The sequence below is a fragment of the Camelus bactrianus genome, chromosome 33, assembly GCF_048773025.1.
Source record: "Camelus bactrianus isolate YW-2024 breed Bactrian camel chromosome 33, ASM4877302v1, whole genome shotgun sequence".
Taxonomy (NCBI): domain Eukaryota; kingdom Metazoa; phylum Chordata; class Mammalia; order Artiodactyla; family Camelidae; genus Camelus; species Camelus bactrianus.
This window is the reverse complement of record NC_133571.1, coordinates 21,275,458-21,292,832: the sequence shown is the minus strand read 5'-3', so window position 1 is coordinate 21,292,832 and position 17,375 is coordinate 21,275,458. Positions and strand designations below refer to the sequence as shown.

Sequence of the window (17,375 nt, the reverse complement as noted above, 5' to 3'; positions counted from 1 at the left end):
TGTTTCTTTATCTGTAGGTTTATTTATTTATTTTAAGAGGGGGCACTGGGAGTTGAACCCAGGACCATGCTCTCTTCCCCTGAGCTATACCCTCTCCCCGTTTCTTTAAAATGTCTGATAATACACATTAAACCAAACTGTCATTATTAGTTACCTTCTAATTAATTTCCAAACACACACACACACACACACACACACACACACAAAATGAGGGCAGATTGATTGTGTGCTGTTCTTTTTCTCCAAGTAGCTTCTAAGCTAGGTTTTAAACTCATTCTTAAAAAGAGTAGCATTTTTGTCTTTTGAGGCACATGGCTGAGAGGGTGAATGCATAGCTATCTAGAATGTAGGGGCTTCCAGCCAGCTTCTGCTCTGGGAGGAAGTACTCACAGAGGGGCACTGTGTTTGTCCAGTCGCTTCAGACACAACATTTATATTTGGACTTGGTTGGAGAAGGGCGGACACCGTCTTATACTGCAGCACCGTGGGAAGCTGCCCCGGCTCCCTGCGTGGCAGTGGTTCAAACCTGCCTGTCCCTGACTCACAGGTCGCTCCCTATCTGATTTCTAATTTGTAGAGTGAAGTTAGTATCTGTCATACTACCATGGTAAAATGGTTCTCAGGCTAGACTGTCTAGAGAGCCTCAGAGTCCTTAGAACAGAATAGTCCTCAGGGATCATTAGAAGAGCCCTTCTGTAAATACGAAGGGAATATGAGGCAGAAAAGGAAAAACAGAAATGGTTTGTTCTTTTAAGAAAGAAAAACTCATTTAGGAGCTGTATGCAGTGTACTGTAAGCCAAGTATGTTGTATATACGGTGTATCAGTTATATGCGTATTAACCCTGTAGAGTAGGTGTTACTGCTTCCCATTTTCCAGATGAGGAAATTAAAGCCACAGAGACTGCGCCGTCAGTATGTGGCAGAGCAAAATCTGGAACCCAGGTGCAACTGTTGTTGAAACTGAAAGACTTTTAGTTTTGTAAAAAAAATTTTGATATATCAGCTGGTAAATGTTATTTTCTGGTAAGTAATTACTTAAGAGGCTATAGCTTATCTCTCATTCCGGAAATGCCTCCTTCGAGGAGTCTTTGAGTACCAGTGATGTGTAGATGACGCGGCCAATGTAACAGTGAAGTAGTGCGTACACTAATGTGGCCTTTTAAAGATACGACCTCTGGAACACCTGGGACTTAGTACTGACTCACGATGATGAAAGGTTCTAGTTCTTTGGCATCTGAGGGTAGAAATGTTTGTCGTATAAATTTGTTTAGTGTTCTCTAATGCACATTATTGACAGATACATAGCCTGGCAAGTATGACATATAGTTTGAAACAGTTTCAGAGATGATATAGTGCATAACTGAACCCCACTTTTAGGACTTGTGTACCTTTGAAATCAGTCTACAGCTGCTCAGATCTCTTAATTAGCTCTAATTTTGTATCTCCATTATAAGACAGTTAATTTTAAGCGAGAAGAGAAACTTCTGACTTTAACTAGTAATTTGGTGAACGTATTTTAATTTTTTCGGAATGTCTTTATTTATGGATCACAGAACTAATAATATTAGTTCATGCATTTGATTGGTTGGTTGGTTGCTTTTTTTCATTCTCGGCCTCATTTGAAATGACGCTGTGACTTAGAAGACATTGCAGCCGCGGTCCAAATAGGTGGCAAGGGCCTGGAATATGGTGCTGTGTTTCTTCTAGGTCTCCCCCCCCCCCCCAATCTGAGATGTTTTATTTTAAATGGCTGAATTCCTATGGAAGCCCTTAAGGCTGTTTCACACTTATCTGCTTTTAATACCATGACTGTTCTTTTGTCTTCTGTAGAAATTCCTCATTTTAGGATTCCCAGGATAGAGAGGTAGCATTAACAACTTACTGTCGACATATATATCAATATCACATTTAGGCCTGTTTTATACTCTGTGAGTTTTCATAGTCATCACACCCTTAATAATCTGTTATGTATGATACCAAAAAAGGATGTGTATTTTGCAAAAAAAATAAAATTCTATTGCTCTGTGACCTTGGATGTATGACCTGGAGTATAGTTTAGTTCCTAAAATATTCCTTCAATATGAAATACAACTTTCACTCAACATACTCTTACCAGTGTCACAAAAAAATTTTAATTGTAATCAGCAGTCTGATGTGAACATTGCTTAATCTCAGAAAATTTTATTTATTACTGAACTCTAGCCATTAGGCTGTCTTTAGAATCTGTGAAGTGAGTCTGTCTTAACCATGAGGCATGCCAGTACAAGACTTTCTTGGTATTTCAATAATTAAACTCCTTGGGATGGAATCCAAGGCGAGCCTTTTTTATATATGTGTGTATGAGTTTTTTTGATGTACAAGAAGGGCCTTAGAGCACAAACACTTTATGAAACTATATAAAAGTTCCTGGTTATTTAAAGTTAAAAAATTTTAAACCTCTTTTCCCTTAGCCTTTGCTTTCAACTTCAGCACTGAACCCCATAAATATTCAGTTGCATGTTCAAACTTAGTAAATGAAAATCCCTGAAACACTTAAAGCTCTGTTTATAGTATAGTCAATTTCCTTTTTAAAACAATACATAAAGTGACAAGTTTAGGAAGATTGCAGTCAGAACAAGCAAAACCTTTCTAGATATTTAATTTTAGAGGTTCTGCTATACTTTAAAAACCTTTCCATTAGGGATTAGGTTCCCTTTCCATGCCCTCATATTCAGATATGCATTTTCTGTTACAGTTTGAAAATCAAATAATTTATTTCACTTTGGTATGCTATTTTTTTCTCACTTGGCCCTTTCTTTTCTTCTCTACTTCCCTTCCTTTTAGGATAAGATCTTTAGAATGTTTCTTTCACTCAGTCCTCTTCTCTCTCTCTGAGACTTTTATTTATCACCATTCTGTCCTCACTCCCCAAACCTGGTGTTTTGCTGAAATGGTTTAATATTTTTTTGCCACTCAATCAGATTCAATTATCTGTATCACTGTTTCTTCTCCCTTTTACTGTTTCCCATTTTAATGTGTCTGTTCTAGTTCATTTGTTATTTGGCTGATATTTTCTTGAGTAGTTTGTTCAGACAAGTTCTATGAATGATATACTTTGATTTCTTGCAAATACTCAATGCTATTTTTTCCTTTTCTTTGTAGGTAATTTGTTCTTTCTGAATGCTTGTATGATTTTCTGTTTATACTTAGTTATGTGTATTTTGTCATCAGATCTTCACCTGGAGCTCAGCGACTTTCAGTCTCCAGATTCAAGTCTTCATGTTAGGAAAGATTTTTTATTGTTTTCTATTACTAATTTATTACCTCTTCTTTTTTTTTCTCTTTTAAAATGGAGATACTGGGGACTGAACCCAGGACCTCATGCATGCTAACTAATTAAGCATGTGCTCGACCACTGAGCTATACCCCTGCCCCCATTTATTACCTCTTCTGTCTGTAATAATTTTCTCTTTGTGGAATCTATTTATCGCATACTTGGTCTCCTTAATCTGTCCTTTCAGGATGTATTTATCTTTACATTTTGATTTTGTGATTTGAGGTATTTCTTGTACTTGTTCTTCTGGCTACTTATTTCAACTTTTTCTTGAATCTTTCAGATTCAGTTTGAGTAGAGAATAATTTTTAGCATTCTTCTCCACATACAGATATAACATAAATACAGACATATACTATTTCAATAATAATAAATTTAGGTTACTGTCTTTCTTCCGTTTTGCCGCTTGGTTCATTCCGTGTACAAGTTATGTCTGTTCTGACTGAACAGGATTCAAGCCTTCACCTGCTGGGCTTCCTGCCGCCCATCGTTCCCTCCTCTCCGCCTGTGTTTTCTCTCGCTGTGCTGTGATGTGTATGGCTTCTGCCTGGCTTCTCTTAGGTGCAGACACCCAGGTGAGGAACTCTCGTCCTTCTGATTGATTGTTAAATTTATTTACAGAGCAATTTTCCAGTTTTTATTAATTCCTTGGGGGCAAGTACCTCCTTTGTTGTGGTGAGAAGTGGGAGTGTAGCCTCCTTGAACCTCTGTTTTTCTCTGATGGTTTCCCAGTCTGCGTGAGCTCACTTGGTTTTCGTCTTCCAGAAGTTGATGAAGATTTCTGGCCTGCTGGTTTCACCTATATTATTCTGTTAAGGATTTGTTTCCTTTTATTTGGTTTCCTGCCTCTTCAGTGACTTGGAGAAGGAGAACTCTGTTTTTCAACATGTACGCAGTCTTGAATTGGAAGTCCACTGGTAGTTTTTTTCATGGCTTTTGAGAGGAAACTTCTGAAGGGAGCATTCAGTGAGGCAGAATATTGATGTCTTTCATCCTGTCTAGTGGGCTCTAGAGAAGAGACTGGCTTGTTTCAGTGTCCTCTTAAGGCTGGAAAGTGGGATCTTCCAGGAGAAAATGGTCTGTCGTATCTGGAGTGACTGAGATGTATTAATGCATTTCAGTTTTACTGTCTGCAAAACAGGGCTAATAATAGTGCATCAAACAGTAACCAGTTAGAAAATGAAGAAAAGGGGCCCCTTTTAACAGCAGTGAAAAAGATAAAATACTCAGAAATAAACTTAATAAGGAATTCTAAGACTTATATAAAGAAAATTTAAGATATTGAAGGGCAAAAAAGATGTTTGGAACAAATGAAAAGATATACCTTGTTCATAACAGAATATTCAACATCATAGAGATGTCAGTTTATTATAAATTTAATGGGATAATAAGAATGCTTTTAAAAAACCTAGATAAAGTGATCTTGAAATAAACTGACCCTGGCTAAATAATTTAGCCAAGAAACTTTGGCGGAAAGAAAAAAGCAAAGATGTTGGATAGAGGATTAGTGCAACTAGACATTATACTATAATGTCTCAATAATTAAAACCTTGTGGTATTGGTATAAATAGAAGGCAGAATGGGGTAAAATGGAAAGCCTTGACATATACCCTAATGCATAAGAAGCTACGATAAAGATGGCTTCTTAACAACCAACGGGGACATTGCGTACTGTTCAGTAAATACTTTGGGGGAAACTGGATACACATCTGTGGAAAATAAAGAAAATTAGATACCCACCTCATACCAAGGATGAATTCCAAATGATCAAAGATAAAATGTATTAAATGAAACCATGAAAAATTTAAAGGAAAACATGGGAATATTAAAAAAAAATGTTTTGGATCAGGAAAGGCATTTTGAAACTATGAAAATGCAAAACTCATAAAGGGAGGGGTTGTGAAATTCAACTGCATAAAGTTCGAAACATCTGCATTACAGAAAACAAAGCAAGGACAAATGACAGCCTGGGGAAAGTACTTGGATTCATACTACAAATGAAGGCCTAATCTCTTTAATAAATAAATGACTAAAAGTAGAAAAGAAAAAGACCAACAACCCAACAGAAAAAATGGGCTACTGTATGGAAAGAATATTTCACATTGTTGAGTGTTTGCCTTTCAGATATACCTGGACATGTGTAGAAATGACATACTCACAACCTTGTAGCATTGTTTGTAATAGCAAAAGGTTGGAAATAATTCAAGAATTCATTAATAGGGAATTGGTTAAATAAATTATGGAATATCCACACGGAGGATTATTACATAGTTGTAAAAAAAGTGAAGAAGGTCTTTATATACTGATATGGGAAGTTCTCCAGGAAGTATTAGAGAACTACACAACAGTGTGTAACCATGGTACTTCCTATGTGAAACGTGGGGTGGAACTGGAGGAGTAAAACTCTTCTCTCAATTTCCTACACAAAGAGTAGTATATTTACACACTGCTTTTATACTTTGCTTTTGATAGATATATTCTTTAATATCTATGAAAAATTCTACATGTGAGTGTATATATATATTCATAAAACCTGGAAGAATATATAAAGTGAAATGTTTAATGGGTGGGCGTTAGGCAGATGGAGACGAGGATGGGAGGGAGATTCTTCATTGTATACCTTTTTATACTTTTTCGGATTTTGCATGATGAAATTATAATACCCGCTAAGAATTAGAGTGTATCAGGCATTTCAGTTGGGAGGAACCAAAACTCAATTTCACTTCCTCCAGGATACCTCTATTCTGCTTTCATAGCCAGCACAGGTGACCCCAGTAACCTTAGAATTTCAGTTTGTTTATTTTCGAAGAATTCTAGGAATATTAGATTTATGTAAGCACTTAATAGTCCCTATAAACCAACCAGAACAGAACTCCTATATTTTAAGGGGCTTTATAATCTAGTTTTTAATATCCTCGGTAGGATATACTTTAATATCCTTCCTGAAGGTAGGAAAATATATCACTCCCTATGGTGATATATCACTTACAGACACACACAGATACCTTGTAGCTTCAGTTTTACGGCTTAAACAGAGAACATCAAACTCACCACATCAGGTATATGTCAGCTGTTCTCTTCAGTGAAATTTAAATATATTCTTTCACAAACAGATAGGCATAAATTGACTAACAAACCAAATTCTTTGTTGTCTCTGACAGAATAGATGCGTGTCTCTTATCTGTCACATACCACCACGTGGTCAGACCATAAGAACACCTCCCAGTCATTTCCCATACCAATGGGGACAAGTGTCACAGAACCAGGACCCAGCTGGGCAAAGAACCAGAAATAAACAAAGATTGGGAGAATAAAAAGGAAAAGGTAAAGTTCTGTTGCTGCTTGGAATTTACTCCAGGGATCAAGAAAAGATGTGCCCAGGAGTAAGCAGTGCCTTGGATACACTTCTCAGGCAGGGTGTCACTTGAACTTCTCTGAAATTTTAACTCTGTCAAGTATAGTATTTTGCATTATGAACAAGAATCTCACAAAATAGAAGGTGTGTCAAAGATTCAAATAATTTTTTACTAAGCAGAGCAGCAAGATGGTAAGGCTAGTTCCCACAATTAGAAGAAAGTGTTGTTTTCTCTTTTTCCTTTCGATTGAAAATATCCAGGTTCAAGTCTGCAGATGTTTAACAGAAAACTCTTGTAAGTAGAGCATTAGATTCTTCCAGTTTTATGGTTGGTAATCTTAACACTGTTTTTCCTGTTAGAAATGAAACTATAATCATTTTGAGGGTAAAATTTGTCCATGATTTTAAAAGTATGGAACAAAATAGTCAATTAAATAAATGGATATTAAGTTTTTATGGAGTTGATTCATTGGTACATGACACAAAATGTATATAAACGTAATTTTTATACTTTTGTAGAACATTTGCCAATAAATTTTTATTTTATACTTTTATTCAAGTATAATTTGTATATAAAGTCTATAAATCATAAGAATATAGCTTGAAGAATTTATATAAATGTATACATTCATATAATCACAGCACAATCAAGATATAAATTATTCTCAGCCCCTTACAAGACCCTTGCCCTACTAGTTAGTACCTGTCCCAGAGGTAACCATTCTGACTTCTTGGTGGTTTCTCATTTTATTAATCTTTCAAAGAACCAACTTTTGGCTTTGATTTTCTGTGTTATACACCTTTCTATTTCATTGATTTCTTTATTAAATTTATTTTCTTTCTTTACTTGGATTAATTTTCTATTCTTTCTCTAGATTTTTGTGATGGAAGATTAGATAATTTATTTTCCAACTTGTCTTATTTCCAGTAATATACATTTAGGGGTCTGAATTTTACTGATTCAGTTGTAACCCACACATTTTAATGTGCTGTATTTTTGTTATTCAGATCTAAGTATTTTCCAATTTTCATTGTGATTTTGCGAATTTGATTCATGAGTTATTCAGAATTGTGTTTTAAAATTTCCAAACATTGGGAGAATTTTTAGTTACCTTTCATTAATTGACTTTTAGTGTAATTCTGTGGTGGTCACAGAATACTTTGTCCATGATTTAAATTTTTTGTATTTATTGAGACTTGCTTCATGGTCTATCATGGTCTCTTGGAAAATGTTTCATATACACTTGAAAAGAATATACATTCTGTAGTTGTTGGGTTTAATGTTCTAGTTCATCCTGGAAAATTGTGTTGTTCAGATCACCTGTTTACGTGGGATTTTTAAATCTGCTTATTCTGCCAGTTACTGAGAAATGTTTGTTAAAATATACAATTGTAATTGTGGACTTACCTATTTTCCTTTTTGGTCTTTCAGGCTTTGCTTTATGTATTTTGAAGCTGTGTTATTTGTTGCATGTGGGTTTTATTGTTATTTTACTCTGTTGATTTGCCACTTTTATCATCATGAAATGTCCCCCTTTATATATTTTAATTGGAATTTTTAGTCTATTTAGTTTTTGACTAAGATATAATTTATATACCATAAAATTCACTCCTTTGAAGTGTACAATAAGTGGTTTTTAGTATACTCTCAAACTTGTACAACCACCACCACTACCTAATTCTTGAACATTTCAGAAAGAAATCTCTTACTCAATGGCAGTAGCTCTATGTGCTCCTCTCCCAAGCCCCTGGCAACCACCAGTATACTTTCTGTCTCTGTGAATTTGACTATTCTGGACACTTTGTATATATGGAATCTGACTTCTTGTGTCTGACTTCTTTCATTTAGCATAATGTTTTTACATTATGTTCATTACATTATGTTCATCCATGTGGTAGCATGAAGTACTTCATTCTTTTTTTTTTTTTTAATGGCTGAGTAATATTTTATTGTATGGATCTGCTACATTTATTGGTTCATTTTTCAGTTGATGGTTGTTTCTACTTTTTGGCTATTATGAATAATATTGGTATGCATATTCATGTATAATTTCTTGGTGGGCGTATGTTTTATTTCTCTTGGTTAAATACCTAGGAGTAGAATTGTTGAATTCTGTTTAACATTTTGAGAAACTGCCAGACTGTGCTCTACAGTGAGTGCACCATTTCTTTGAATTGTGGTCATTGGAAAGCTCTCCTAGAAATGGGAATTCTGATCATACTCTCTGATGTTTGGTCTCTAGGAAGATGAAGTCCTCGGTACATTCTGAAGAGGATGATTTTGTTCCAGAACTACACAGAAACGTTCACCCTCGAGAGCGGCCTGATTGGGAAGAGACACTTAGTGCAATGGTAAGTCAGTTTTATGCATATGTATATACTCTGTCACTTGGTGGTGTGTGCCATTGTGGGAGATTAGTGCAGAGGTGGTGGGTTACAAAGTGGTGGGTTAGATTGTGAAAGGGTGGTTGCTAGTTATGCAAGATGGTCGCAGATGGCCTCTGGAAGAAGTTGAGGACTGTGCAGACACCTGAAGGAGGTGAGAGAGTGCATTTATCTGGGAACAGATCATTTCAGGCAATGGAAGAACAAGTTAAAGGCTGTGGCATAGAATTAAACAGCAAGTTGGAAGAAACACAAATAGGACCTGTGGCTGAAATTGAGCTGGGTAGAAGTAGGAGGTGAGGTCAGAGAAGTGGTTTCTCTTAGTTTATTAAAAGGATTTTGGTTTTTTATGCTGAGTGAGCTGGGAAACCATTAGAGTTTTTTTGGCCAAGAAGTGACATGATCTGGTTTAAAATTTTAGAGGAAGTCTCTGGTTGCTTGTGAGGACGTGATCTGGTTTAAAATTTTAGAGAGAGTCTCTGGTTGCTTGTGAAGAGGCTAACAAGGGAGGCAGAAGAGGAAATAGGAGGCCAGTTAGAAGGTTATTATAAAAAATGAACAGTGATGGTAGCTTGAACCAGGATGTGTTAGATGTGGTAAACAATGGTTAGATTCTGGTTTATAGATAATGCCAACTGTTTTTGCTGATGAGTGGTACATAGAGAGTGACATAAAGAGATGTCAAGAATGACTTCAAGTTTTTTGATTTGATCAACCTGAAGAATATAGTTAGCATTTACTGAGATACTGGAAAAGCAGTTTTTGTTGGGAGTTAGGTGGAAAATTACTATGTAGTGTAGTTTTACCACATAAGCTTGAGATATCCGTTTAATCTGTTATAGCTTTTAAAAATTCAGATCTATTAATAAGAACAGTAAAATTCATTCTGTTGGAGAATAACATTTTACTTAATTGTAATTAAGTGTTGCTTATCAAAATTGAATGCAAGTGTTCATCTGTCAAAGCAGATTTGTAGTGAGATTTTACATATTCCTTGTTTAAAAATGCTTTTTCACTCAGGTACTGCCAAATAGTGACACCAGTTCATGCATATATTATTTTAATTGAGCATATTCATTGCTTAGAAGGCCTTTTTAGAATTCTTTAGATTCTTCTATTGCTGTTTTTCTATTAGCATAACATTACATTGCAAACTTCTACTCCATGGAGATGTGAACTAGTCCAGTCAAAGACAAAGAAGCCCCACACCCCTATTGAATCAAGTAGTCCCTGGAGGTGCCAGCATTCCATTGAAAGGATATTCAGTAATCTCTTTTGTCCATTTAAACATCTTTCACAGTTTTACCTATATTTTGATAACTTGCAGTAAGTCTACATTGAATTTATTGAATGGAAAGAAAGGTGATACTTGCTATATAGTGGTTTGTTTCCTCTGTATTAAAATGTCACATGCTATATGCATAGAAAGTTCTGAATTCTCTTTGCTGAGGTTCACATTGATTTGTCTACGGAAATTACCATTTATAGCATATGTTTTAGCATCTTATTATGTTGGTACTCAATTTTTTTATGTATCAGTTTTTTGAAGGTAAATACTATAATTCTATTTAAAAAATCATTAAACTCAATAAATAATACATTATTAGATTGCAAAAAGTGTACATCAATGATGAAAAGGAATAAATGAGATTAGAGCTCCATTTTACTATACTTTCTCTAGAAAATTACACTGATTTTAATGAGGAAGTAAGAGTAAAGGAAGTTTGGGACCTTTTTCTCTATTAATAATAATCTATGTGAAGTATCATGTTGAGAATGAAGTTTATTATTAAGATAAACCCTTAGAAAATGCTTCTCCAAAACAATTCCATTGATTTAATTTTCAGTAGCTTTATAAATAAAAGAGTTTAAATGTTGAATTTATATTGATTTGTGTGGTGTGACCAGAAAATTAGATTTTTAATGCATATCTAAAAGAAAGCAGGAAATTTCTGAATTGTTAAGAATTTAAAAAATTTTATAAAGTCATTTTTTAATTGAGATATAATTGATGTATAACATATTAGTTTCAGGTGTAGAATATAATGTTTCAGTGTATGTGTGTATTGTGAAATGGTCGCGACAATAAGTCTAGTTAACATTCCTCACTATTGCCTGCTTTCTTTTTTGTTAATTGAAGTGTAATTGACTTACAATATTATGTTAGTTTCACAGTGATTTGACACTTTTATACATTATGAAGTGAACACCATGATAAGTCTAGTTACCATCTGTCACCATGCAAAGTTATTAACTATAGTCCCCATTCTGTACATTACATCCTTGTGACTTATTTTATAAGACTGTACCTCTGAATCACCTTTACCTATTTCGCTTATCCCCTGACCCCTCTCTCCTCTGGTGACCACCAGATCTTTTTATGTTTGTTTTGTTTTTTAGATTCCACATGTAAGTGAAATCACACAGTATTTGTCTCTTTGACTTGTTTCACTTAGCATAATACCCTCAGTGTCCATTCATGTTGTTGCAAATGGCAAGATTTCATTCTTTTTAATGAATGAGTAATATTCTATTGTGTGTGTATTCTATTGTGTGTATGTGTGTGTTCTTTATCCATTCATCTATGGATAGACACTTAGGTTGCTTTTATAGCTTGTAAACAGTGCTGCAGTGAGCATAGGGATACATATATCTTTTCGAGTTATCTGTGTTTTCTTCGGATAAACACCCAGAAGTAGAATTGCTGGAAGTTTTATTTTTTGAGGAACTGCCATTACTGTTCTCCATAGTGGCTGCGACAGTTTACATTCCCACCAACAGTGCGTGAGGGTTCCCTCTCCTCCACATGCATGCCAACTCTTGTTATTTCCTGTCTAATGCCTGCTTTCTAAAGAGGAATGGGGACCGGTGGAGCAGCTGGACTTTCCTTCCTGAATAGTTTTGAGGAAGGGGTAATTTTGGAAGAGGTGTGTATTTTGATTTTTGCTCTTCAGATTGATAGGTGTCCACCGTGTGTGGTACTGAGACTGGTTTCTTTTACCCATCAAGCTAGAAAAAAATTGCAATTTGAATAAAAGAAAAAAAGTCATTGTAAATGCGCCTTAAATGGGTATCTTTGGCTCTTTAATTATCATTATATTATGTGTGATACTTAGGTATTTATTTTTGACCGATGGATAGATTTTGGTTCTCTGAATTAAATTCAGAGAAGCTGATGATGTTCATCGTTTCAGCCTTTGAAAGCTGAATGTTTTATTTAGTGTTGCTTTGTGAACAATCACAATTGCAACCATTGATTAATATGCAAAGCTCAGGTTTTGAACTTCTGCCAGTATATTCAACAGCTCTTCCATGAACAGCTCCAAGCTCACCCCATTTCATGGTGCATCCTGCTCTGGCTGAAGATTGTGGGAATTCTCTGACATAGATCAAGTGGTATTAATTGTTGAAGATAATTAATGTACTACTGAGAGTTCTGGGATGTATTTTAGGTTGAATTGTATGAAACTGTTAATTTTATTGGTTAAAAAGGATTGAAAACTGGCAGTTTCATAAGGTTAAGCCTAAAATCTTTTGAGCTGCTGAACTGATCTTAAACCCAGCATTTTATTGTTAGTTATTAAGCTGAAAACTACATTCCAAATATTGTGCTGTTGAAGGCTTTTAGTGAGCTGGGTGCTACTTTTACTGATAAGATTTGATATATAGCTTTAAAAATATTCAAGGAGAAAAGTACTTATAACATGTGTAGTCAGGGGAATAATGATTCTTGTAGATCTCAACTGGAGTGTCATGGAGAGTCTAGAATCTTGCTATTTCTTTAATAGAAAATTTCCAATTATGTGTCTCATTTATGATTCTTTTTTCCCCTCCTACCTTTTTCTTTTTTTCTTTATTTTTTTTTAACATTTTTTTATTGAGTTGTAGTCATTTTACAATGTTGTGTCAAATTCCAATGTAGAGCACAATTTTTCAGTTATACATGAACATACATATATTCATTGTCACTGTAGTTTACTCCAAGGCTGATTTGTTGGCTACTGGTATGCTTTGTGAATTATCTGTGTACTTAAATCTACCTGCCTGCTTCTTTGACTCTTATTTTTGTCTTTTGTCACTTGTGTATTACAAGTTCTAGATAACAGTTTTCTTCACTTATTTCCTCCAATATGTTATGTAATATGTAACATTAAGGGCATTTTGTTGTATCAAAATTCCTTTGAAAATATTCACACGATAACTCAGTTAATTGAATTTCTTTGTGATAGACTTATTCTTTAAGGATCATTTTAGTGATATTGTTGTTCAACATAATACACTATAGATTTAAATAAATTTAGCTTTTCTGTGATAGTGGGATGATTATTGTTAACTTTTCCCCCATTGTCTTTTATTCCTCTGTAAGAAAGGGAACAATACTTAGACCAATTAAAATTTAAAGGCTTCTATAAACATGTTACATATCAGAGATTTGTTGCATCTATTTCCTATGGTTAGGCTGTAGTTGAGTACAGAAATTAACAGTCCTGTTTGCCTTTCTTGACAGAACAAATTTTGTATTTAAATCTTGTTTTTTTCAGTTGCTACGTGCATATGTATATGCATGCAGCCTGACCTGCATAGAGATAGCTCCTAAATTTTTTTTCTTGTTTAAGAGGCCAAAGATTTTTTTCCCATTACTAGTATATATTAAGCAGAAATGTTATTTTTCGTTTTCATTATCAAGAAATATTATTTATAAAAATAGCTATAAATTAAGGGGTGTAGTGCTCTTTCTCAAATTCTGTTTATAAATAGTAAAGAGAATATAATAAATATGATTTGAGTCTATTAAAAGAAAAAAAGGTGAAAAGTGGCAGAAAGTTACCATCTCTTTCCTCTGACTTATTTTCAAATCTTTTTGCTAGCCTTGTACATAAAGAAAATTTTGATCAGACTCCTTTCCCCATGTAAATTGTGTTGGGGATTTTTGTTCCTTGAAGAAAAGAACACTTTAACAGGGGTGTATTCTTGGTCTGACTGCATTTTGCTGCCCTTTGTGAATGCTCATTCAGTGGTGTTATTGCTGATTTTCTGTCACAATTTTGGACCTGCCTTTATGGTTCTTAGGTGTTAGCCGCTAACTGTGATTAGCTTGCCTTTATTCACAGTACAAATTTAATATTACAATCTTATTTATTCAGTTGATTCTGTGTGTGTGTATATATGTATATGGATGTTATCTGGTAGCTGCTGCTCCATTTCAAAATATGAGGGCATTTTATATAAAATAACCTGTGTTTTAAATGACTGGTATTGTATGATACGTAAACACAGTTCTGTCTTCATTGTTCAGGAATGAATGTTGTGGGTCTGGGGTTGGGATTTCCTACCCCTTCTGCTTTGTTCTCTGTTGCAGGAGGCAGATCCCTGCAAACTGCATTTCCTATACTCCCTTGCCAGCAGTCTTCTGACAAGTGGGAGGCACTGGTAGCAGATTGGAGGGCAGGAAAAGGCGAGACGGCAGGTTATTTCTCCCTCTCTTTTTATGCTTTGAGAGGCATCTCCACTGTGGTTCTAGCTCCCACCAGGTAACTCATAATTTGACTCAGTGACTAATGAAAAATTCATTTTGTTACCATACACTGGTACATCCCATCATAAACATGTTTTTATTCTTATTCTTTCTCAATGACAGTTTCCAGATATGAATACCTAATTTTGCCCATTGGAGTTACACAGACTATCTAATCTCATTTATTTGTGACATGTCATGAATTTGTAAATGGTTGCTGTAGGATAGGTAACATACAGAGGTGGAAGAAGCTACTAGCTTCTTGTGTTCTCTCTTTTTCAGTAGAGCCTTCCTCTTTGATAAAAATAAACATGCTTATATAGAAAAAGCCAAAAAGTGGTGGAAAAAAAGACTCACCAATAATCCAGTTTTCCACAGTGGTGAGGTTATTTTGGTATATTTTCTTCATGATTTCTTTTAATGCAAAGAGTTTTAAATTTAAGATCCATATAAGCATGATTTTTTAATGTAAGTTTCCCCAAATAACTAGTTTCAAAGAATATTGCTTTGTTGATATATTTTGCTTTCTCATCATGTCTGTAAATATGATTTTATGTTTGTAAACCGTATACGATTTTATGTTCCTTTTTTCCCCTTCATTTAGTAGAAACTTTCTACCTTATTATTAAGGTGCTGCAATAAAGAGAAAATTGAACAGCCCCCCATTTTAAATTATGGGAAGTGTCATAGGTCAAGGAGTTGCCCGGTTTCCTGGAGGGAAGAGGTCTCTGGAAGAGCCTGGCTGATGGACACAGTGTAGGGGGCACCTGTGAAGGGGGAATAAAAAACATTGCCATGGAGGGGGTTGCAAGCTGCAAAATGAGCTGCAGAATGGGATGTGGAACATACTGTAGTGTGCACACTGAAAATACAGGGTTGCCAGGGAGAAGGGAGAGATTGCCGCTGCACTCATTCAGACCTGTGCCCCTCCCACCTGTTACCTGCCCCACCTGCGGAATCTGCACTTCCTGGGCTTGCCTTCATGTGAGCAGCATGGTCCTTTGAGGGATGCTTCGCAGAGCCTTGGGCAAGCAGTGAAGTTAGTGCATTCAGTGGAGCTCTGGGAGTTCTGGAAGGCAAGAGCTTCTGAGGCTTTGTATCACAGTCCTGGGAAGAGAGTTTTAATTGCATGAGAGATAAAGGAGCACTTAAAGCCCAAGATGACTCAGGAATTTCTAGGGTCTTAAATATTCACGTTGTTAGTATTCATTTTCTGTTGCTGTGTAAGAAATTTAGGAGCTAAAAACAATACCACGTATTATCTTACAGTTCTGTAGGTTGGAAGTCTGGGCAAGCTGAATTGGGTTCTCTGCTCAGGGTCTCATAAAGCTGAATTGAAGTGGCTGCTAGGTTGGGCTCTCACATGAAGCCTGGAGAATCTGCTTCCCACATCGTTTAGTTGTGGGCAGTCTAGTTCCTTGTGGTTCCTTCTAGTTCCTAGGTCTGAGGGCCGGGTTTCCCTGCTGGCTGGGCAGCAGGAGTGGGGAGGGGTACTGCTCTCTGCTGGTGGAGGTGGTCTGAATTCCTTCTCGCTTGGCTCCCTCAGTCTTCAAAGCCAGCAGCTGTACCTCAAGTCCCTCTCATGCTTTGAATCTTTGACTTTCCCTTTTGCTACCAGTTGGAGAAAACTCTGGTTTTGCAGCAATCATGTGATTAGATCAGGCGCATCCAGATGACTTTTGTACTTTAAGATCAACTGACCGGAGACTCTAATTAATCTACAAAATCCCAGAATTGCCTCAGTTAATGTTTGAATAACCAGGAGGTGGGAATCTTGGCCAAGGGTGGGCTTGGGGGCCTTTTTAGAATTTTGCTTAACACAGTGTTATATAGTTTTTATTTGTTATTTATGCTTCCTAATATGTTTAACATATGTGATAACATTAGTTGATGAAAATTACAAATATTCAAGAATTTTAAAACCACTAATACTCCATAAAATCTATTGCTTGGGAGAAATGTGTGTATGCAGTGTGTTGCAATTGGTATTAAATAAGAACTCTTAATAAACAAATGTAGTGACTACATAATTCCCTATAATATAGAATATAGTTTTGATATTTCAGTAATTAGTAGGGCCTTGAGTTTGTTTTATATTCTTCACTTTGATGAGTATCTTTATGACGAATTTTGCCTTTTCTTTTTACTGTTATGAGGAATTACTTATCTAAAACGTGTGAGGATCCTTACGTTACTTCTCAAAATTTTTTTGTCAATTCATATTCTAAGGAATAATGCTTAGTGTCTTTCGTGTCATATATTTTCAATTTAAAATTTTTACTCTTTCATATTTTGATAGGAGGAAAGCTATTTCTCATTGTTGTAATTTCTCATTTAAAGAATTCTACTGTCTTTGAACTTTTCTTCTCTCATTTGCTTATATTAGATATAGTAGATGTGATAGGAATTCAGTTTAATTTGACTATTGCAACTAATGCACTGTGGCAAGTTGCTGTTTCTTGGTTTGACTTTCCTGTTTGCAATGGAAGGGCTGAATGAGATTTCTTTTAGCTCTGTGAATGTATGTTAAACACCTTCCCATACTCTGTTTTTTTTCCCTAGTTAAAAATCTGCGATGCTCGTTCGCATTCTGCTGGTACCTGTTATAAGATGGACATCATAGTATTTGGAGAAGGTGGTCACTCATGTAGCCAGTACAGAAGGGGTGGGCCTTGTGTGTGGCTCATGTGGAAGTCGCCAGCTTTGTGGTTCTGGGTCAGAGCTTAGCATGTTACACTGCTGTTAAGTCACCTGACAATCGCCCGTTCAGCGTTAGAGTTTCCTGTGCACCTGGGATCAAGAGAAC

General features: G+C 35.6%; 1 protein-coding gene and 1 long non-coding RNA gene across 6 annotated transcripts in view; one reads left to right on the top strand and one right to left on the bottom strand.

The window, feature by feature from the left end:
- ARHGAP32 (Rho GTPase activating protein 32) overlaps positions 1 to 17,375 on the top strand; it is a 174,088-nt gene that overhangs the window by 59,208 nt on the left and 97,505 nt on the right. For 4 of the 5 annotated variants that reach the window (XM_074357073.1, XM_074357075.1, XM_074357072.1 and 1 more), the window contains one exon: positions 8,913 to 9,021. In XM_074357073.1, the coding sequence (XP_074213174.1) occupies positions 8,917 to 9,021 (105 nt within the window). In that variant the 5' untranslated portion in view covers positions 8,913 to 8,916. Of the gene's footprint in view, positions 1 to 6,475; positions 6,639 to 8,912; positions 9,022 to 17,375 lie in introns of all 5 variants that reach the window. The other variant, XM_074357074.1, reaches the window with a different exon arrangement.
- On the bottom strand, positions 14,422 to 16,174 carry LOC141575868 (uncharacterized). Its single transcript, XR_012503848.1, has 3 exons — positions 15,837 to 16,174; positions 15,520 to 15,676; positions 14,422 to 15,336 (listed from the first exon to the last, which is right to left on the bottom strand). It is a non-coding gene; the product is annotated as an uncharacterized LOC141575868 (long non-coding RNA).